The 23,561-nt window shown below is 43.1% G+C and overlaps 1 protein-coding gene across 2 annotated transcripts in view; it reads right to left on the reverse strand.

Annotated features, from left to right (window-relative positions):
* Positions 1–2,777: 2,777 nt before the first annotated feature.
* Positions 2,778–23,561, reverse strand: part of LOC139161970 (alpha-2-macroglobulin-like protein 1) — a 100,577-nt gene continuing 79,793 nt past the window's right edge. For both annotated transcript variants that reach the window (XM_070741845.1, XM_070741844.1), the window contains 16 exons: positions 22,533–22,654; positions 21,681–21,732; positions 18,390–18,473; positions 17,850–18,026; positions 14,518–14,599; positions 14,041–14,197; positions 13,830–13,904; positions 13,048–13,210; positions 12,419–12,573; positions 11,537–11,752; positions 10,539–10,660; positions 9,187–9,277; positions 7,254–7,322; positions 6,467–6,569; positions 5,012–5,053; positions 2,778–2,890 (listed from right to left, as the gene is read on the reverse strand). In XM_070741845.1, coding sequence (XP_070597946.1) covers positions 2,865–2,890; positions 5,012–5,053; positions 6,467–6,569; positions 7,254–7,322; positions 9,187–9,277; positions 10,539–10,660; positions 11,537–11,752; positions 12,419–12,573; positions 13,048–13,210; positions 13,830–13,904; positions 14,041–14,197; positions 14,518–14,599; positions 17,850–18,026; positions 18,390–18,473; positions 21,681–21,732; positions 22,533–22,654 — 1,736 coding nt within the window. In that variant the 3' untranslated portion in view covers positions 2,778–2,864. The remainder of the gene's footprint in view (positions 2,891–5,011; positions 5,054–6,466; positions 6,570–7,253; positions 7,323–9,186; positions 9,278–10,538; positions 10,661–11,536; positions 11,753–12,418; positions 12,574–13,047; positions 13,211–13,829; positions 13,905–14,040; positions 14,198–14,517; positions 14,600–17,849; positions 18,027–18,389; positions 18,474–21,680; positions 21,733–22,532; positions 22,655–23,561) is intronic.

The following is a 23,561-nucleotide window of genomic DNA, read 5'->3' on the forward strand; positions in this document are numbered from 1 at the left end:
ATTGAATGTGGTCTACCATATACCTATACCAATTTTGCGTTGTCAATTTTGTCGCCTCTTTCCACCCCAAGACTATTACCGCCTGAGCGCTTTCTATCACTGCTTGTTTTATTTCTGTGTATTCTCCCATCTCACTATTTTTAACTAATACTGCCATTTCCTTAATAATCGTCCATCTTATATTTAATATCGTATTAATATCCTCTTGCACTTTTTGCCAAAAGTTCTGCACCACTGGGCATTCCCAGAGCATATGCATAAACACTCCTTTATCTTGGCACCCATGCCAACAGATACCTTTAACATTCTGCTGAAAGTGTGCAAGTTGAACGGGTGTGTAATACCACTTATGTAATATTTTCCTTCTCATTTCCCTAACTCTTGTATTCTTGATTTTCCTTATATTCTCTACTATATTTTCCATCTCTTACACCTCTACTTGTATTTCATTTTGCCACCATTTAGTCAATCCTTGGATTGATTGGGGTGGGGGCTGATGGAGCTGAGCCCCATCCCATTGGATGATCGAAGCCGTCCCACGGGTTCCTCCGCCGGCTGGATGCATTGAGGTGATGCCCACTCGCTTCTCCAAAGCTGCTGCCACGCGCCCTACTCATCCTTGGGGCCGGGCCGCCGGCCTCCAGCCAATGACTGCTGTGCGGCTTTGGGGATAGCCCCCGCGGCTGCTGACCCCCACCCCACATCTGGTGTATAAGACGCACCCATTTTGGGACACACCTTTTTGAGGTTAAAAAGTGTGTCTTATGCACTGAAAAATAGAGTAACACCATCTTATATCAAAACATTTCAGAAACCATCAACCACATGAAATTAGGGTAGCACAAAAGCCAACTGGCGCCCTCCAAAACATCCTACATAGACAGCAAAACACAGCAGCCCCAGAAGAAAAAGCAGGAGTCATCCGACAACATACAGTATAATAACGGCAACAGCACTCTGTGGAACAAACAAGCAAAAGACTGGTAGAATGTATCTATGAACATGAAGTAGCATTCAGACATGACAAAAACTGTTTAATTTAACAGAGACTTTCTAGATGACTGACATACATATTAGCCATTAGTTGAAACATAGGCATAAACAATACCTATATACTGTACAAAAGAGACAATCAATAAGCCACAAAAGGAGCAAAAATAAGAGCCAAGGTGGCACAGTGGTTAGAGTGCAGTACTGCAGGCTACTTCTTCGTCTGCTCGCTGTTGCTGCAGCCGCCCAGCAGCTGATCTGCTCGGCAGCGCAGCAGCAGCGAGCAGACGAAGATCGGGGTTTCCCCGCCGCCCACGCAAAGGGGAAACCCCAATCTTCGTCTGCTCGCTGCTGCTGCGCTGCCGAGCAGATCAGCTGCTGGGCGGCCGAAGAAAACTTCCCTGGGTCTTCCTCGCTGATGCCCCCGCTCGCCCGCCCACCCGCCCGCCCGCCACCCGCCCGCCGTCCGCCGCCCGCCAGCAAGAGGGGGAGAGATAGAGAAAGAGAGAGAAGGAAAGAAAGAGATGAGAGAGGGAGGAAGAGAGTGTGAGAGAGGAAGAAGCAAGATAGAGAAAGAGAGAGAGAAAGAAAGATGAGAAAGGAAGGAAGAGAGTGACGTCATCGGGTGGGAAAAATCGCGATATAGCGTTTCGCGAAGAACGAGATCGCGAAAATCGAGGGATCACTGTATATTCCTTGTAGATAAACCACTATCTGTTTACTGTATTTTGCTCCTCGGTTATCTCAAAATTGTGTGCATTGTGACAATGTGGAAACTGCCATGAAAGATGTAGCTACAGCATAGCATGAGGAAACTACCGCCTCCAATTTATTATGTGTGAATATTTTGGGAAATAGACTGCTGTGTCTAAAGCTCTTGCTTATAGCATACAGTTGCTCCCCACATTTCCTTTTAAGCTGACTGAGCATCTGTTGCAGTATGCATGGAATCACTCATCCTTCTTCAATAAGCAATACGATGTTTTAATCATACTGTGTAGGGTTCTACATTACTAGTAGTTTAACAGGAAAGTATTCCATTCTGCCAATTCTTCAGTGACATGGTTTCTGCAGAGCAGATGCCTCTCCCCTACTAAAGTCATCCTATTCAAGAAAATAGCCATCCTTGAAATTCATATAAAGAGAAAAAGCATATTTGCATATTTATTTAAATTTTAAAGCAATCCTGAAAGTAGCTTCTTTCTCAGATTAAATAATTTTCTGAATGCCTATTTTAAATTGAGTCTTTCTTCTATTCACAGTTGTTGCATTTGGGAAGGGCCAAGAAAGTAGAAAGCCTCTGGGAAATCCCTTGCTCCCATTTCCATTCCTGTTCTTTCCAGAAAAAAATAGGCAAGGAAGCTCTGTGCTGCTGGAACTGGGTGATGCACTCTTGGGGTGAAGGAGACAAGTGTGGAATCTGAGCTAGCTACTTTCCCTATTCTTTCACATATTAAATTATTTTCCAAACGTGCTTTCATAAATGTTATCAAAAATTGTATCTTGGTGTTTGTAAAGAATAAAACTAGGATTTTAAAAAGTCATATGTTTGGAGAAATGACAGCATCTCCATATCTCCTGTACATGATTGGAAGGTACATGATATTGTTTGTTTCTAATTTCCTCTATTATTTCAACCCTTCAAGCCCAGAAGTTGGGGAAATTTCTGGAGTAACAGGTGATAATGCAGGGAGTGAATTGGGTGGGGATCAGAGACAGGAGGGGAAATTGGTGATCTCCAGCTGTATTTGGAGAACTGTAGTTCAAATATACAGGGGAAAAAAATACATGGTTCAGATCCATTGGTTTATTTCAAAAGCAACAATTATAAAGATGGAAGATGTGCTTCAGAACTTCCAGTGTTCCCTTAACAATTAATTGTGATCTTCTTTTGTTGTTTCTGTGAGACATAGAAAGAAAATAAGACACAATAAGCAAGGGTGTGCAGAACAATCTCCCCAAAGATACTTATTACTATATCTGCAATAGCTTTGGATCAAATCAAGCAATCACAAAGTATACACACACTCTCTTTTTTAATCACAACTGTTCCTTTGTACCAAACAAAATAACAGTTAAAAATGAACCACTGGCATCCTTGTTCCTGAATCCTAGCTGTGCGGAATGGGACAATTTCCTGCGGCCAACTCACTACAGCCAACTCACCACCACCAACTCATCATGGCTAACTTGCTGTGAGACATCTCGCCATGGCCAAGTCACTGCAGGACAATTTAACAATTCAATTTAATTAATTAAAATAAAATTTAAAAATATTTTAATTTTTGACATTCACATTTTATTCTGTCCCACCTTTTGCACCCTTTTAAAAATTATTCTATTATACCATTTCTTTAATATTAATGTAACCCTTGTGCCACAGCAAGTTGTCCTATGGTGTGTTGGTCATTGACCCCCCACTGCAAATATTTTCACAAATACAAATTGTTACTCCAAGACCTGTCAGAGCAGCAACACCTGAAAGATGTTCATGCATGCATACTCCCAAAGCATCCCTGTGCTATGGAGTTTCTCTCACATTTATAACAGTGATTAAAAACATAAGAAACAGACTGAAAGGACTTTTAATATAGTAGTACAAAAATGGCACTGCTTTTTATACACATTTCTCATTATATAGGAAGAAAAAACCTTCTGAGCAAATAATGAATAGAATAGAATGGAATGGGAATGAGAACAAAAACAGAACAGAATAGTAATAGGATAGAAATGGAATGGGATAGGATAGGATAGGATAAGAGCTGGAAGGGACCTTGGAGGTCTTCTAATCCTGCCCCCTGCTCAAACAGGAAAACCTATGCTATTTCAGATTATTTCTGATGGCAACCTATTCCATTGGTTGATTGTCCTCCCTGTTAGGAAGTTTCTCCTTAATTCCAGGTTGCTTCTCTCTTTGGTTGATTTCCAACCATTGTTTCTTGTCCTGCCCCCTTTGTGCTTTGCAGAATAACTTGACCCCCTCTTCTTTGTGGCAGCACCACAAATATGGGAATACTGCTATCAGGTAATTTTCTTTTTTTTAGACTAGCCAAATCTAAATCCTGCAGCCATTTTTCATGTTTTAGTCTCCAGGCTTGATCATCCTAGTTCCTGCTGACATGTGAGCCATTGCCCTATTTCAGCTCCAATGCATACCAACTGATTTTTGGCTCACATGGAGGTGTATGGAAACTCTGGGAGGGCATTTTCGCCCTCCGGGGAGCCTCCAGGGGGGCAAGATAGGGTGTTTTTGTGCTCTCCAACTTCCAAGAAAGTCTCTGGAGCTGGGGAGAGCAAAAAATTGGCCTACTGGGCTCAACAGAAGTCAGAAAATGAGGGAGTGTGTGTGTGGAGGGGGGTATTGAATATGGATGTGGGCATGCGCACATGTGCGATAGTGCAGATGTGCACTATTTTGCACCTGAGGAAAAAAAGGTTCGCCATCACTGAGTTGCTCTTCTCTGAACCTTTTCCAAGACTTCAACATCTTTTTTGTAGTATGGTGACCAAAATTGGTTGCAGTATTCAAGGTGTGATCTTACTAAGGTTTTACAAAATGGCACTAACACACCATGTGATCTTGACTCTATTCCTCTGTTTATAGAACCAAGGATTGTATTAGCTTTTATGGCTGTTGCTGCACACTGCTGACTCATATTCAAGTGATCGTTCACCAGGACTCCAAGGTCCCTCTCACAGTTACTGTTTTTGAGCCAGATCTCACCTAATCTGTACTTATACCATTTATTTTTCTTGCCTAATTGTAAAACTTTAATGGATGGGGCCCATTGTTCAAGTTTGTCAAGCTCTTTTTGGATCCCAGGCTTGTCTTCTGGGGTGTTGACTATTCCTGCCAGTCTAGTGTCATCTACAAATTTGATGAGTTCCCCTTCTATTCCCTCATCTATTTAGAAAGAAATCAAAGTATACTAGCTAATAGCATTTTAAAATTATTGTTGTAAGTTCAACTCCTCTTTTGCTGTGTAGAAAAGGGCCCAAGAGCAACTTATATCTTCCTTACCTGCACTGCAAGGAGCATTGTATTCAGCAATTAATTTGTCTCCTATGTTCGTGTGAAAGAAAGAGAAAATAATATGTGAATAAGCCCCCTGCAGGAATTTGAAGCTCTTCAGTACTTGGTGGGTCACACATTCTTCAGGTACATTCTCAAAAACTGCAGATATCAGCTATAATTAATTTGGATTCCCACACTGAGCAGCAGTTGGGCTTAAGTGTCCAAGTGGCCCAGCCAAATCTTTGATTCTAACTAGCATTTTATTCATCCCAGATTTCTCAAATATATCACATAAAGGATCATCAGCAAGTTCCTTTCTTTCCCACAGATATATTTTATCAGTTTGTGAGGACCAAAACTTATATCAAACAGATATTCCTGAGGAGGTTTCTATCAGTCTCAAGCTTTTCTCCTGTCTTTCAACTTCATTCATCAGTTGCCTAATGAATCTATTAAGAAGGCTAAGATAAAATAGGAATTGCCCAATGTGACTGTTTAAGCATTGCTCTAGATGAGTGATTAATGTTGCTATTCTTATTTTAAAGCCCCTTTCGTTGTTTTTTCCTCGCAAAGCCTATAGCAACTCACTTTTTGCTGTAGAAATACTGCACTAGAATACAGCCTTTAGTTGCATTTGGTGGTGTGTCTCTCTTCCCATCTTTAGGAAAAGTTATAGTACTTATTACATATCCACAGTGAAGGGCTACCAAAATTTTTACTACCACACTGGGTGTGGCTAATGAAGGATGCCCTGCATTTTCTTTCAACATCTTGGGTGGAGCTCCATTTTTGCTACCCCACTGTGTCCCCCCACCCCCGGTCCGGGCAACAGCTCACCCCTGCATATCCACTTTACCCCATATTCTTCTCCCTATTAATTGATATCAAATTAAAGAAAGCTGTTTCTCCTTTGTCTTCCTGCAGTCTCCTGCAGAAATTATACAATGTCTGGAAAGGTAGAGATGACTTAAACTTCTCTTAGTCATATTAGTACGCCTTGGCTAAATATATTTTATTAATTCTTATGAGTAGACCATCACTTAAGTAGCTTAAATAATTATCTCAGAAACATAATCCTATCAAAACATTTGTAGAGCCTATTATTTATTTCCAAATGAATGTCCATTGTTACATTTCCAGTCCTTTCCAGCTATATAAAAACTACAGTTTCCACTATGTTTCTTTCAGTAGCTCCTTTGCTGAAAGGATGCCAATTTAGTCTCATTACTGTTAAATGTAATACCATTAAAAACTCACAAATTAATCTCCATTCAGAAGGGGATGGATAATTTAACATATAGTTTACAAATTTATGTTCACCAGAATATAGTGTTCACATAGTCAATAAGGAGAGGTAGAAAATGGCTGGAATACAATCTGTGGCATAATCAGAATTGTGGCACTGCTTATTAACTTTTGTTGATAAATTAAACCTATTTCTTTTACCACTGAAACACTTACCTGGATAATAGTAATCATAAACTTTCACTATGGCTGCCTTCAGATCCCACACTTCTGTTTCCTGCTCCACAATAAAGCTATACTTTTGAACATTATTATCTAACTGGAATGGAAATGGAGAAAACAATAAAAAAATTATTTTGATCCAATAAAAACAATGTATTAGTATCATAATGTTTGCATTAGAAACACTAAACATAGTAGACAATTTCTGAGCTCCTCAAAGTTCTAATTTTAGTTAAATATTAAGTAAAAATGAGCAAAGGCCTCCAGTTAAATTCATCTCCTCCTTAGCCATTTATACTATACATAGTACCCTAGATCCATACCAGCTTTCCTTCATTCCCACATGGGCTATTGGTTGAATGAATACTCCAGAATGCTTTCTCCGTTTCTTTCTGATTTACAGCAAGTGAATAGTGATCTTCATAGAATTAGAATTATTACAATTAGCGCTCTTTATTGGCCAAGTGTGATTAGATAAACAAGAAATTTGTCTCCAGTGCATAAGCTCTCAGTATACATACAATAATAGTGATAGATCATTATCGTAGTCATTGTAAAAATGCATTCATCATAAAACATTAGTTACAACACTAGTAATAGTCATGGATACTAAACAACATAAATCATACTAGGATACTAAGTAAAAAATATAAATTGTAAGATACAAGCAACAAAATTATAGTTATAAGGAGATCGGTAACAGGAAAGATGAGAATAAGAATGGTAATATTGCCTTTCTAGGTAATTTGACAGTGTTTTGTTTAGCAACTTTAGCTCTCACCTGATCCAGGTAAACGTTTATCTTCCCAGGATCAAACTCCACCTTTTTAATCAATGGTTGCTCTAGCAGCTATCACAATGCAGAAAAGAAAAAAAATATTGCTGTTAATGAACACTGAGACAGCCTCAATTCAGGTTATGTAATATTTCCAGGCCAAGAACCAGTTTTGGGTTTTGAGTGGGCATTCTTCAACAGGTGAATAGGACCAAAGAATTGGATAGGTAGGGACAAAGCTAATAATGATTTGATTAAATTAAATTGATATCATTATCCTTTGAATTAATTTGCCTTATTAAACATTAGAGTAGTACATCAACAACTTTTGAAGGGACATAATACATCTTAAATGTTGCTTCTGAGTCTCAGCTTTGGCATCCCAAAATCCCAAAGTCTACGAAGAGGGGCGGCATACAAACCTAATAAATAGATAGATAGATAGATAGATAGATAGATAGATAGATAGATAGATAGATAGATAGATAGATAGACAGACAGACAGACAGACAGACAAACAAACAAACAAATCCCTATTGATCTAATCAACATTAACTGCAAATTATACTTCAGTAGCATCACTTAAGAAGCGATGCTACTGAATCTGTTTCTTTCTTAAGAAGCAAAGATTCCCCATGTTTGCTCTATGTACTTCTGGCTTTAGCTGTAATGGCTGCAAAATTGCACTTATCACTGATTTTTCAGATACAGAACAACAGAGTTTGGAGAGACCTGGGAGGTCTTCTAGTCCAACCATCAGCTTAAGCAGGAGACCTTATACCATTCTGGACAAATGGCAGTCCAGTCTCTTATTTAAAAACTCCACTGATCACCCACAATTTCTAGAAGCAAGCCATTCCATTGACTAATTGTTCTCTCGGGAAATTGCTCCTTAGTTCCAAGTTCAATCTCTGTTTGATAAGTTTCCATTCGATATTTCTTGTCCTGTCCTCAAGTGTTTTGGAAAATAGGTTGATCCCCCTCTTGTTTGTGGCAGTTCCTCAAATATTGGAAGATAGCTATCATGTCACCCCTCGTTCTTTTCTTCATTAGACTAGACATATCTAGTTACTGCAACTGTTTACCATATGTTTTAGCCTCCAGCCCCTAAACATAATTGTTCCTCTTCTCTTTACTCTTTTTAGAGTAGAGTTTCAACATCTTTTTTATACCATAACTCGATGCAGCATTCTAATGTGAAATGATACTAATACTAATGATACTAATGAAATGATACTAAGTGATCTTGATACTATCCTTCTGTTGATGCCTAGGACTGCATTGTTTTTCTGGTAGCTGCAACACATTGCTGGCACAAACTTAAGTGGATGTCCACTAGGATTCATAGACCAGTTACTGCTGTTGAGCCAGGTGCCACCTATTCTTTATCTATGCATATTTTTTTCTTGCCATCACTGAAATACATTTTAGATAGAGTCCAGTAGTTCAAGTCTGTCAAAAGATCTTTAGCCTAATTTTTAAAGTGCTATTCCCATGAGTTTAGTGTCATTTGCAAATCTTATGTGCTCTCCTTTTGGGTCTCATACAGAACCTTGGGGCATACATCCCTCCATGTAGATGCAGTTCCAATTGAGAACTACATGCTGAGTGTGGTTTGTCAGTTATGAATCTATATGTTGGTGATGCTGTCTATCTCACATTGTTCTATCTTACCAAGAAGCAGGTTGTGGTCTACTTTGTCAAATGCCTTACATTTTGCTGTACCACTAATTTAGTCACTTTGTCATAGCATTCAATAATGTTTGTTTGCCATGATCTGTTTTTGACAAATCCATATTGGCTTTCAGTAATAACTTTACTTGGTTCTAGATATTCACGGATCCATTGCTTGAGTATCGTAAGTCTGTCTTCAGATTCTACATAATAATGTAATGAGATGAAATTGTCAAATGTTTAAAAACAATCCAAAATATATTACCTTTCTTACAGATTTCTTTACAGGAATATATCCAGATATCATATGCACCTCCAATAGAACCATATTGCTTGTCTCTCGTTGGCCTGTGTAACTGTGGAGGAAAAGGAAGGAAATTTTAAAAAGCAAGGAATTGTCAGGAATCCTATTAGCTTCATTAATTTTGAGGGTTGGATAAGATTCCTCACTTGGAGTTTGAAAGTCCTCTCAGACATAAATAGAACATATACATGTTCTGCAGCAAGTGTAGAGCTTTGCCATGGTGGAGAAAAGTGGTTATTTTTATCTCCAGCAAACACAGAAACTCTAGGATTCTCTTAAAGCAGACTTCAACAGTTGTAACCACACCCTAATTTTTGCCTCATATTGGAGGCACAGCAAGAACACCACAATGGTGACAACTACTCCTCAAAGCAATGTGCTCTTCCCACCTCAAGAATGGAGGGAATCATATAGCTGGGGTGTGTTAGAGAAAGTAGGAAGAACTAAGCAAGTGCAAAATTATGAAACAAATGCTGGTACAATGTGAGGTCTTGAGTGACAGAATAACAGAGTTTGAAGGGACTTGGGAGGCTTTCTAGTCCAATCCCCTGCTCAAGCAGGAGACCCTGATTAATTGTTATCACTGTCAAGAAATTTCTCCTTAGGTTTAGGTTGGCTCTCTTGATAAATTTGAATTCTTGTCCTGCCTTCAAGTGCTTCAGAGAATAGGTTGACACCCTCTTCTTGCTATGTCACCTCTGGTCCTTCTCTTTGTTAGATGAGGCATACCCAGTTCTCGCAATCATTCTTCAAATTTTAGCCTCTAGTACCCTAATCAATTTCTTCACATGATCTTGATTCTGCCCCTCTGTTGATGCAGCCTAGAATTTCATTGGCTTTTTTGGCAGTTGCCGCATACTGCTGGCTCATATTTAAGTGGTTGTCTGCTAGGACTCTTAGATCCCTCTCAGTTACTGCTATTGAGCCTTGTACCACCTATTCTATATCTGTGCATTTGTTTTTTCTTTCCTGTGTAAAACCTTACTTTTCCCACCACTGAACTGCATTCTGTTGGATGGAGTCCAGTGTACAAGAATCTTGAGCCTATCTTCTAAAATGTTCCCCTTTGGTGTTGTCTGCAAATCTGAAAAAAATCCTCTTCTATCCCCTCATCTAAATCTTTAATTCAGCTACAAGTAAGGTCTATGAATGCCACTGACAATCTTACATCTAATAAAAGAACTCTAGTTCTCAGAGGCTTATATTGTGAAGAACAATGTAATAGTATCTTTATGGTTCATTATTTCATCCTGTCTAATAAGAATGTCGACTGTGATTCACTAGGAACTTGTGGTTTATAAAAAGCACAGTACCTCACTTCAAGTCGGATCTCAAAAGATTTCCTGGAACTCTGGGTGCAGTTGTTTGGTGATGTTTCCACTCTCAAAGCAAAAGCATCAGACTCTGGAGGCATCCAGTTATATCGAAGATTAGTCTAAGGGAAAAGATCATGCTATTGTATTCTAAGTTGCTGTATTAAAAAAATGGCTATTCCAAAACTGAAAATTGCACAGGAATTCTATATTGCCCAACTATTTAATCGTCTTCCATCATTTGATTACATATCTTGAAACACCAAGTTTCATAAAACTACTGCATACAATATAGGCAAGCAAAAACCTATGCCATCTTCTGGAGCCAAGGTACTGAATTTCATCAAATGTATTTATAATGCCTGAATCACAAATGGTACCTGAAACATGATACAAGAAAGAGTGGCCCAGTCCATATCATCTTGCAGAATCATCCCTATTTCATTTTCTTTGAAGTCCGTCCCAGTTATCAGTTACTCATTAAGAAATTCCAGGAATGCAGTTCAGATCAGAAAATCAAAAATACATTTATTGCAGAAGAAAGTAATAGCAAACTACCTCTGTGTGGTTACTATGACCCCAGCATCACAGCAAGTTTTGAGTTCATATGCGAATGAATGAATTGGAGTTAATCAGATAATTGAGCAATATACTCTGATCATTCAACATCAGTACTAGATCTTAGTGACTCCTGAACAATTACACTTCATTTATTTAAGGTTATGGTTTTTTAGTGACACCAAAATATGATATGCTTTATCACAAGAAAAGTTAGGGTTACTTTTTAAAAAATGCTAGAGCCAATTTTTAATTAGCTATTAGCCGATTATCTGTTGTTGGACAAGACCACCCATGCAATCATTATTTATTTCTCAGGACTCCACAGTTTAAAACATCACACCTAACTTCCTGTGTGCATGACTGTCTCTAAAATGATCATGGACTAAACATCTCATGCTGATTCAAGGAGCAAAAGCTAAAGTTATCCCCAGGCTCACCTGCACATAAACACAGCCATGTCCTGAGAGATCCATCTTGTACTGACCAGGAATCTCCGGAAGGAAAGCCTGCTGCAGCACCAGTTGATTCTGCTTGTTCACATGGAATTTATGTTGGAAGCCTTTACTGGATTTCACTACCAAGTTTAGATTTTCTATCTCAACGTATGTCAAGGTTGCATATCTGGCAAAGCTCTGCAGGCCAATCACAGTATCCTGGTGACAAGAAAACAGTTTTGAAGGATTATAAGACAATGTATCTTTGGAATTACAAGGTAAACGTCTATAATTAAGGATCCTGTCACTAAATGCAACTGATTCTGATTGGACGATAGGTAACTCTCTCAATGTTGTGAATTCCAGTTTCTTTTGTCTAGCCTGCATAGCTAAACTGTGAAAGAGAAGACAATGTTGCAACTTATGGTTTGCTGAAATAACTTCTTTACAAAACTCTACTTCTCCTCTTATATTTTTACTAATTTTCAAAGCTTGGTTTATATCTACAAAGTCCCAATTTCTGGGAACCTGTTGTGCCATAACACCATTCTTTTTACTTATTAAGTCAAGTAAAATGCTACTGTTATTAATCAACAATGAAAACATACACTCTTATCCCATATTTCCTAATCCTACCAAAGGGTTTCATGTGACAAATTTTGAATGGCTGACATTTTTAATATTACCACACAGTGCCAGAGTGTGACTCAAGTCCCATGAGCGGAAGAGGTGATTTTACTTCCAAATATGTCCAACGTCCTCAGTTTTTAGATTCAGTGTATTCAGATTTTACATAATTCAAAAGCAAAGCTGCAAAGCTTTTGCTCCCCAACTTGTTTTTCTGGAGTCATCTCTATGAATGGGAACTATGAGAATCAGTGTTACCTGGGTGGAACTAAATCCTCCATGGGAATTCTGTTGTTTAATAAGGTTGACTATCAGCTGAGAAGCATAGTTGATATCTTCTGTGGATACTTCCCTCAAAGAAAGGTGAGCCAACAGCACATAGGATATTGTTTCAATATTTGGAGCACCATCTTCTGCAAACATCAAAATAAAGACTGCAATTAAAATTTTAAAACACACTACTGAGGATTTGAGTCCTACCACATTCTTCCAAACTAATTTTTGAAGCAGAAAACATTGCTTCCCCATTCCCCATTGTTTTGGTTTTTGTTTGATTATTGTTGGGGGGGGGCAGCTACATGAGGTAACACTATACAGCATCATTCAAGAATTTAATTTCATTCAGACATATTATTTTGCATGTACACATACATTTGTTGTTCACATCTGGAGACAGTGAACAACCTCAGACAGAGGAAAGTATCAGAATCAAACCTCCAACAAACATGCATTATCAAGAATAGCCTCATGTTTATCACATACAGTATTTCTATTAGCAACATAGAAATTACAGACAGAAGAAAACCAGGTTCACAGAATGCATCAAGATTCACAGAAAGGGATTTTCATAAGCAAAGCATAGAAAAAAACTACATAGCACCTCCTACCTGTTCTGAGAATCTCCTCTTCTAATTCTTTGAGGAGCTGTTGCCGGATCTCTGAGTCCCCAGCCAACGTAAACACGTAAGCCAGCAAAGCTTTGGAGTAGGTATTGTTCACAGAGTTCAGGTTTCTTTTCAGGCAGAGTAAGGCATCATCTACCAGGCTTCTCTATAATTCCAAAATAACCAACAAAGCTTCAAACAGGAGAATAACCTGACAAGTATATCCCATTCTGTGTGATCGATGCAGAGCTAAATGATTGGCAGAAAACATGTCAGTCGGGATTTGGGTTCTTTACCACATCCCTGAGGTTGGCTGCTCTTTGTACCACATCTGCCCAAAGTTCGTAAATGGATTACTTCCAACCCTCTTTCTTACATTCGCTATCTTTGGACTCACAGACTGATTTCCTACCTTAAAAATCTTGATAGTTGCTTCTGGAGGAATCCATGCATTTGTTTATTTTTGCCAAGTATAAGACCAAATTTTTCTAATTACTGAATTGCATTTTGTTGGGTAGGCCCAGTATTCAAATCTATTAAGGTTCTTCTGGAACTATTTACTATGGTATTGGCTATTCCCACCAGATAATTGGCATTCTGCAAATTTGATGAGTTCCCATTCCATCCCCTCATCTGAAACATTTATGAAGATAATGAAGAGTACTGGGCCTAAGACAGAATCTTGGGATACTCCACTGCCTGCTTCCCTCCATTAAGAATTACACATTGAGGGTAATTGAAGATCGCATGAATCTGCATGAAAATTAAAGTCTCCAAAGACTTACATTATTCTCAAGGTGCAGCTCCAACAAAGAAGCAGTGACATAGGCTGTCAGAGAGAGGTCATCATCTACACCACCCTGCGGACATAGAGAAGAAGGCAGCAAGAGAAGTCACAAGGGCCCTTTTCCTGATATCTTGATTCACATGACTGTCCAGCTTCCTTTATTATATGGGTATCTGTTATGCTATTGTCTCAGATCACATGGTTCCTACCTTCAGGGCATTGTTAAAGAGCCTCCCCACACTTTCAAAGCAGCCACTGGGAAGTTGGTGTTTCCTCAGCCAGTCCACGGCATTCTGAATATGCTTTTCATCCACATAGATGTAGCGCTTTGCCTGGCCAAAAGCCTTGGCCACAAATGCAGTTAGCCTGAGCAGCAGAAAAGAAAGAAAATACTGAAGAAGTAGCAACATGGTCAGCTTCTCCATAGTCACCTGATCATGCTCTCGCAGCTGCCATCTGGTGAGCTGGGAGTTGTGAGAAATAGCCAGAGAAAAATAGATGGATGAAAGGGTTGGCCCAGAAAATGTCTTCCTAATAATATTTGGGGTTGGGGGGGGGGATATGTTCTGTTTGAGACAGGCATAACAGCTCTGCTGGCAATTCCAATAGTATTTCCTCCTATCATTTGGTGAATATATGAGAGAGAACATTCTGAGAAAAATGGCTGTTCTGCTGAAGTCCCTTACCAAGTGTTTCCCTCTTCGTCACGTTTCCCAAAGGCACTATAGGAACCATCGTCATGTTTATAAAGCAGCTGCCGTTGATATCCTGCAGAACAAGGAGAAAACAACGCTCTCACATTTATCTTGATCCTATGTGACTCTTAGTTGGTGCTCTTCAATTTCACTAAACAAGCATCATCATGTCCAGTCAACGAAGCAGTGGAAGTGATGTGCCAGTGTCTGGAGGCTGTTGGGGCCTGGATGGGTGTCAACAGACTCAAGCTCAACCCGGATAAGATGGAGTGGCTGTGGGTTCTGCCTCCCAAGGACAATTCCATCTGTCCGTCCATTACCCTGGGGGGGAATTATTGAGCCCCTCGGAGAGGGTCCGCAACTTGGGCGTCCTCCTCGATCCACAGCTTACATTAGAAAACCATCTCTCAGCTGTGGCGAGGGGGGCGTTTGCCCAGGTTCGCCTGGTGCACCAGTTGCGGCCCTATCTGGACCAGGACTCATTGCTCACAGTCACTCATGCCCTCATCACCTCGAGGTTCGACTACTGTAACGCTCTCTACATGGGGCTACCTTTGAAAAGTGTTCGGAAACTTCAGATCGTGCAGAATGCAGCTGCGAGATCAGTCATGGGCTTACCTAGGTATGCCCATGTTTCACCATCACTCCGCAGTCTGCATTGGTTGCCGATCAATTTCCGGTCACAATTCAAAGTGTTGGTTATGACCTTTAAAGCCCTTCATGGCATTGGACCAGAATACCTCCAAGACCGCCTCCTGCCGCACGAATCCCAGCGACCAATTAGGTCCCACAGAGTGGGCCTTCTCCGGGTCCCGTCAACTAAACAATGTCGGTTGGCGGGCCCCAGGGGAAGAGCCTTCTCTGTGGCGGCCCCGACCCTCTGGAACCAACTCCCCCCGGAGATTAGAACTGCCCCTACTCTCCTTGCCTTTCGCAAGCTTCTTAAGACCCACCTGTGTCGTCAGGCATGGGGGAACTGAGACATCTCCCCCAGGCATATACAATTTATGAATGGTATGTATGTATGTATGTATGTATGTATGTATGTATGTATGTGTGTTTAGAAATGGGGTTTTTTAAATGTTTTTAGTAGAAATTTAGATTTGTTGTAAATTGTCTTTTGCACTTTGTTGTGAGCCGCCCCGAGTCTGCGGAGAGGGGCGGCATACAAATCTAAATAAACATAAACAAACATAAACATAAACATCTTCAGACATAAAATAACCTCCCACTAAAAGGGACTGGTATAAGGAAGGATGGTCATAGGATGGTAGCAGTAGTGGGTTCTAAAAACCATTAATAACAACAACAACAACAACAATAACAACAACAACAACAACAATAATAATAATAATAATTAGATTTGTATGCCGCCCCTCTCCGAAGACTCGAGGCGGCTCACAACAATAATAAAAAACAATATAACAATGGAAGAAATCTAATATTAAAAGAGAGAAGACATATAAAACCCCATCATTTAAAACCATACAACACATACATACCAAACATAAAATATAAAAGCCTGGGGGAGGTATCTCAGTTCCCACATGCCTGGCGATATAGGTGGGTCTTGAGTAATTTGCAAAAGACAAGGAGGGTGGGGGCCGTTCTAATCTCGGGGGGGAGTTGATTCCAGAGGGCCGGGGATGCCACAGAGAAGGCTCTTCCCCTGGGGCCTGCCAAACGACATTGTTTAGTCGATGGGACCCAGAGAAGGCCAACTCTGTGGGGCCTTATCGGCTGCTGGGATTCTTGCGGTAGAAGGCAGTTCCGGTGGTATTCTGGTCCAATGCCATGTAGAGTTTAAAGGTCATTACCAACACTTTGAATTTGAAACTGATTGGCAGCCAATGCAGGCCACGGAGTGTTGTAGAAACGTGGGCGAATCTCGGAAGCCCCATGATAGCTCTCGCAACCGCATTCTGCACTATCTGAAGTTTCTCAACACTTTTCAAAGGTAGCTCCATGTAGAGAGTGTTGCAGTAATCAAACCTCGAGGTGATGAGGGCATGAGCGACTGTGAGCAATGACTCCCTGTTCAAGTAGGGCTGCAACTGGTGCACCAGGCGAACCTGGGCAAACGCCCTCCTCGCCACAGCCGAAAGAAGGTGTTCCAATGTTAGCTGTGGATCGAGGAGGACACCCAAGTTGCGAACCCTCTCTGAGGGGGTCAATAATCCCCCCCAGGGTAATGGATGGACAGATGGAATTGTCCTTGGGAGGCAAAACCCACAGCCACTCCGTCTTGTCAGGGTTGAGTTTGAGCTTGTTGACACCCATCCAGACCCCAACAGCCTCCAGGCACTGGCACATCACTTCCACTGCTTCATTGACTGGACATGGGGTGGAGATGTATAACTGGGTATCATCGGCATACCTCACATCATGCCCTTGGATGATCTCACCGAGCGGTTTCATGTAGATATTAAATAGCAGGGGGAAGAGGACCGACCCTTGAGACACCCCACAAGGGAGAGACCTAGAGGTCGACCTCTGACCCCCCACTAACACCAACTGCGACCGACTGGAGAGGTAGGAGGAGACCCACTGGAGAACAGTGCCTCCCACTCCCAACCCCTCCAGCCGGCGCAGAAGGATACCATGGTCGATGGTATCGAAAGCCGCTGAGAGGTCAAGAAGCACCAGGACAGAGGACAAGCCCCTGTCCCGGGCCCGCCAGAGATCATCCATCAATGTGACCAAAGCAGTTTCCGTGCTGTACCAGACCTGAATTCGGACTGCTGAAGGCCTAGATAATCGGCTTCTTCCAAGGACCACTGGAGTTGGAGTGCCACCACCTTCTCAACAACCATCCCCATAAAGGGAAGGTTGGAGACTGGACGGTAGTTATTAAGCACGGCTGGGTCCAGGGAAGGCTTCTTGAGGAGGGGGCGCACAAGTGCCTCCTTATAAGGAGCCAGAAAGGACCCCCTCCCCAAGGAGGCATTGACAATCTCCTGGACCCAGTTCCGTGTCACCTCTCGGCTGGCCGAAACCAACCAAGAGGGACACGGATACAGTAAACAGGTGGCGGAACTCACAGCTCCAATGGCCTTGTCCACTTCATCATGCTACTGACTTGCATGCGTGCTTGCACGATCCTTCTGCGCATGAGCAGAAGCATCCCGGGTGGGTGGGCAGAGCCTCCCGCAGCCACTGCTACCAGTTTGTCAAACTGGGCCGAACCACGAGCAACCCACCACTGGATGGCAGACTAGGTCCCAACTTAATCTGGTCCCTGGATGCCACCTGGTACTTGCAAGGTCTGACCTCCCCCAGAAAACCTTCCAAATAAGAGAGAGATAGAAAAAGACCCAACTCACCACTCTTCATGTGCTCTATTGCCCTATTCCTTAATTCTGGAGTCACCTGGTTGGTTTCTTCCAAGTAACGGAGTACAACGATGTTGGGAACAAAGTTGACCATATTCTGCTCACCACAGCCAAGGGGCATCTGAATTAGATGTTCTATATTTTCTAGCGCAACTCCCAAAACATCTCCTAAATATTAACAAAATATGAAAGCCTTCCTTCAAATCCAGAAAACCTTTTTCTTCCTCTCAGAAACTGCAACATTACATTCAGGAAAGTTCTTGCAAACTGAATTGGGGGGAAAAAAGGCCAGGCAAATACTGACCCAATACATGACATCATGGAACAGCTGCTGAGATGCATAGGGCAACCTATGGCTAGGATGTTTTTAAAACCTGTCTTTCTCTGGCAGCTGCATAGGGGAGTGCAGTGCATGATGCAACATTCTGTTTTCCATGCCCCTTCTTTCAAATATTTTACAAAACATGCAGTAGTCAAGCATTAAGCCTACCATGTCTGCATTCACTTTGCTAAAGAAGACAACTTTCTCACCGATGACAGATACAATGGCCCGCTCAGAATCCTGTACAACTGCTTCTGGCATTGTTAGGAAAACTTCTTCAGATGTTGGTTCTCCTGGAGGAAGTACATGTGTGAATAAAAATGCAGAATTAGAATAGCTACAAAAATTTAGTTGTGATAGCTTTCACTGCATACTACATTTCTGCAAGCACCCAGAATATTCCTTTTCTATCAAATAAGGGGCTGTGCAGGATGGAATCATCTCATTTTTCCAATGGGGACCTGAGCATGAGAGGTAGCACCTATAGCTGCCCTGCATAAAAACTGGAGCAGGAAGAACCCACATTTCTGAAGATCTCCCAGCTAAAGAACACACTGCCGTTTTACCCGTGGTTCCTTCCATCTGTCCCTTAGCAGGCAGACACATTAATGCATTGCCTTCTAGCAGAGCTAGTTCTCAGAGAAGATGTAAGCAGAGAAAGAGGCTGATCTTCTTGGTGGACTCACCACAAATACAGTAATGCTAAGCAAAAGACACAATTGCATCACCGGCCAGTTTGGCAGCCAGCGAGAAGTTGCGCCAGAACAACTCGGCGCGCATCAGTAATGCGCTTCCGGCCAGTGATCTCGTGAGAAACGCAAGATTGCCGGCCAGGATCATGCAGGGACTGTGCGACTTCCAGGTCTGGTAGGTGGCGCCTGGCAGGCCCTATTTAAGGGCCCGGACCACGCGTCCGCTTCCTTTTCGCCCCAAACCTCAGGTGGAGCGCGAACAGCATGTTTGCTTGTTCGCTTGGTGCCCCCTCCAGATCGAAGCTGCGTGGGCCTTCGGCAGGCCGCATGCACAAACCACTCGGCAGCAGGAACAGCAACTGCAACCGCCTCCAGGAGCGCCCAGATCCCCAGGAGCCCCCTGCAGGGAGCCGATTACCACAGGCCTCCAGCAGGCTGTGGAGGAGGTTTTTCCTAGCATGGGGAGGGCGTTGGGGCTTTGCTATTAAGGACTTTGCTACTAAGGGGAAAGGTGGTGAGAGGGTAGGCCCCGGGGGACCCACGGACACCGGTTGCCCCCCCGACAACCCCCCCAACTTTCATTCCTAAGTGGGTGGCCTATTGTAGCCTCAGGCAACCGTTTTGCGGGGTGCTCCCCTAGGGGACTCCTTTTCTGCTTCATCAGCTTTTGGGAGGGGTACATAAGTGGCAAGGGGTAGGCCCGGCTGGTCTGGCTTGGCCTGCTTTTTAGTAGCCAGCCAAGTGCCACACCATAATCCCCCCTCCCCCACCATCTTACTTAAGGGCAACCCAAAAAGGTTTCCCAGGGTGCTTAGGCCCATAGCAGGATAAGCTTCTTACTTGTTTTTAATTGGTTTAGAGTAATTGTTAATTGGGTTGTAGCCTTGTTTTCTCAGAGGGAGGCTTAACAAGAATAGACGTGAACTGAAAAAGGAAATTGGTGCTGGTTTTATTTTGCTTAAAGTGGTGTTGTATGGTGCCCAGGAAGCATAAGTCTCCATCAGGGGCCCCTGTTCTCAACGCCTGCCCAAAGAGGGTCACACGTCCTTCTTCCAGGGCTAGGCAGGCCAAGAGCGCAGCACAGGAACAGGCCTCTAGGATCGAACGTGGGCCTAGAGAGGGTCCCGTAGGCATCAGAGAGTTGGTCTTCCGCTCCCTCAGCCTCATTGGCACCCCCCAGGTGAACCAGTGTCTCAACCTGGACATAGCACTGCGGTTGCTGCCAACTCAGCCGGGAGCACAGTTGTTGTACCGGCAGGACCTTCAGGGAGCTAACAGACTTCAGCAGGTGAGCATGTTGCACCACATGTCACGGCACAAGCTGCTAACACAACACCTAGTCAGTCACACAGCTCATGAACACTATGAGCTTGGGTCCCCCCACACAAGGCTTAGGACTGGCAGCCACTTGCACACAATTGCTGCTGTTAATCCGGCTGCTACGCCCGTGGGCTCGGCACATACGCCAACTTCAGATGCGGCGACAGGGAGCCAGACAACAGTGCCTAGTGAGGTAGATCAATTAGCAGCTGTGAGGCCGGGAGCGATACCCTGGGGTTTGCCATCCACTTCACTGGGTTTTCACTTATACCCGTCCATTAAAGAAAGAATCTGGAAGGGGGAATACATGGATATATTCTCCCTCTTGAACAAGGAGGTTCCTAAGAAGGAAAAAGATGAGGAAGCGCAAGCTGAGAGGGTTAAGAAGGTTAAAGTTGAGAGATATTTTAGTTCGTGGCTGTATGCCTTCTTGACTTACATGTCTGTGGTTATCGAACGAGAACTTGCTAGGGCTGCTTCTATGTTGAAATACATTGATCTTATAGCAAGGGCTCATTATGAGTATGAGGGCACTTTGTGGTTGAAGTGCAATGAGGCCTTCCGCATGAGGGTCGCATTTGAGAGGGCCTTGCCCTGGGATGTCATTATTCTGGACCTCTGGTTCCACGCCACACAGCTCCTATGGGCCAGTGGTGGGGAATGGACAGATAGTGGACATTTCATGAAGGCGAGCGCATGTCGGTGATGCGCTTCCGTCTGGCGATCTTACGAGAAGCGCGAAATCGCCGGCCGGGGATGGGCAGGGACCATGGGACTTCCGGGTCTGGTGGGCAGCACCTGGTAGACCCTATTTAAGCGACCAGGCCACACAGCCATTCCTTTTTGCCCCGGACCTCAGCTGGAGTGCGAACACCCGCCCACCCTCCCTATCTTTCAGTGTGCCTGCGGTGGTCTCCCTTCAAGGCCTGAATAGGAATTTTTTGCAGCCCTGGCGTTTTAGCTGAGGCTGTTTTTTCGTCTATTCCTCATTGCGGAGCAAGGATGGTTGGTTAGGGGGTGTCTCTCTTTTAGTGTATATATTGGTCAATTTGGCTTTCCCTTTGGTCACTGGGATTTTTTGGCATGTTCTCCTTTGGGTATCTTTCAAAGATGAAGGGCAGCCTCTCGCCAGGAACTCAAGGTACCTTGTGGCTGTGGCAATTGGAGGGGGGATGCCCTTGGGACTCACCTAACCCAATAACCGGATGGGGATTGGATGGTGAGCCCTCCCACATGCTTAGCATGGCCAGGTAACAGCTGAAGGCATTGGCCCCTTCGCCTGTTACAGCAAGGAGTTATGCCCAGAGTTGCCCAGGAATATTGTGGAGAATATTTTCCGCCCCAAAAATTTTTAGTGGCCTCTGCAGGTCCAGGTCATTTGTAAATAATAGTTAAATGTTTCTAGTTTATTCAACTAAGTGACCCCATTTAATTCCAGCTATTTGTTGTCCCTGTTCTTACTCCGCATCCGGCGCAACTCAGCCTTACCTGAAGAGCATAGGAAAGTGTTCTGGGCTTTTTCTTCAAGGACACCTTCTGGCTGCGGAAAGAAAAACGAGTTATGGGTTATTTGATGGTATGTTTTTGGAGGACTTTCTTAATGTCAAGCATTTCACTGGGCAAAGAAGAGCAGCCATCCCCCTGGACATAGCTTTGAAAAGGCTACTGCAATATTCAGAAGCTATTGACCCTAAAGAAAATAATCCCAATATCAAGCCCTTCTAGAAACAATTTCTGGATTCTGTAGGAGAAAGAGAAGAAGAATCTGGGGATGAAGTGAAGAGGAATCAGCCTAGAGCAGACCTCAGGCCACATCTGTAAATAAGTCTATCTCAGAGAGTAGGAGAAAAAGTCCAATTTGGTTCAGCTCTGTGGAATCTCTGTGTGCTCCATCAGTCAGCTGGTGGCCATGGGAGGATGAGAAGAGAAAATACTTTTCTGCATCTGCCCAGTGCTCAGCCCTCACCTGGAGCAGCCTGAGGAGGTGGTGGTGATCAACATATGAGGGGACCTGGGCTTGGCCACCCACCATCTCCTCAGACAAAGTGGAACCTTGTGAGTGAATGGGTAGAGCATAGCAGTCCCAATTAATTGTCCATACTAGCCAAGAGTCTTTACATAGGCACAAACTGATTTAAGTCCAACCTGTCTTGAATTCCGCTGACTCTAATGCAGCACAAAGATAATGTTACACATTAATTAAGTTGATTCCTGTGCATAGACATGTTTAGTAACAAATTTGTTTAACTGAAACTTCACTTATGGTTCTCATCTATCATCCTCCACCTTTAGGATGTTGGTTAGTGCTTGAACTAGAGTTTGACCGATGTCTTTACTGACCTTGACAAGTAAGGATTTGATAACTGTGTCTGACCGGCCATGCGTGGGAGTGACAGAGATCTTGTTGCCACACAATGCTTGGGTCTCCTCAGCCTCACTTCTCACTGAGATGTTCACATGCCCTACAAGGCAGCAAAAGCAATAGAGAACAGTGAGTTCCAGACTTTCAGCCATCAGTTGATGCCAGTGTATGTTGTGATTCCGTCTGAGGCCCCTCAGGGAACGGCTGATCCTCTGCGGGCTTCCTGCTCAGAGGGGGAGGATGAGGAACAGGAGGTTCAGGCAGATGGGGAGGAGGAATCTCAGGCTGAGGGAGAGGGAGGACAGCCAGAGTCCCCCGAGAGGGAGCTCTCCCCAGCAAGCAGCCTGGATTCCTTAGATGAAAATGCACAAGCAATAATCGATCTCCGGCAGAGAAGAGCAACACAACGAAGGGGACAATTAGCCAGGTACTTTCAGCACTAAAGAGGCAACAGCTGGGTTTGGGTGTGGTGCTCTCTGGAAAGGCTGAAAAGGCAGACCCACCCTTCCTGGCTTGTGGAGTATTATCTTTGGGAGTCCTGGGACCTGGCTGTGATCTTTGGCGTCTTGGAATTCTGGTTTGTGACTTTGAATACTGAAACCTTGGGGGGAAAAGGTGTGGGTCTTATTCTCTACAGTGGTGGGTGTGCCAGCAAGAAGTCTGCTGTATTGTCTGGCCATCAGGACTCTGCTGTGAAGTCTCATAGCCTGCCTGTTGGGAAGAACAGGTTTTTCTCTGTGTTTATTTTTCAAACTATAAAGTGCTTTTGCTTTTGCTTTTACCACCGTGTCTGGCTGCTTTTTCCAGTTGGTGTTGAAGTCTGGGGGCACCCAGACAGAACAGTGTATAAGATATTATGAGCTGGGATAGCCATAACAACAAGTCAGTCAAGGGGAATATTTTGGTGACCTGTTTTTTACCTTGTCCTTGCAATATTACTTCTCTGTTTCTGTGCTTTTGGCTCTGGCTTCTGCTGCATGAGTATTGTATACATGTATCATGTTTTA

Source organism: Erythrolamprus reginae, chromosome 2, assembly GCF_031021105.1.
Source record: "Erythrolamprus reginae isolate rEryReg1 chromosome 2, rEryReg1.hap1, whole genome shotgun sequence".
NCBI classification, from domain to species: domain Eukaryota; kingdom Metazoa; phylum Chordata; class Lepidosauria; order Squamata; family Dipsadidae; genus Erythrolamprus; species Erythrolamprus reginae.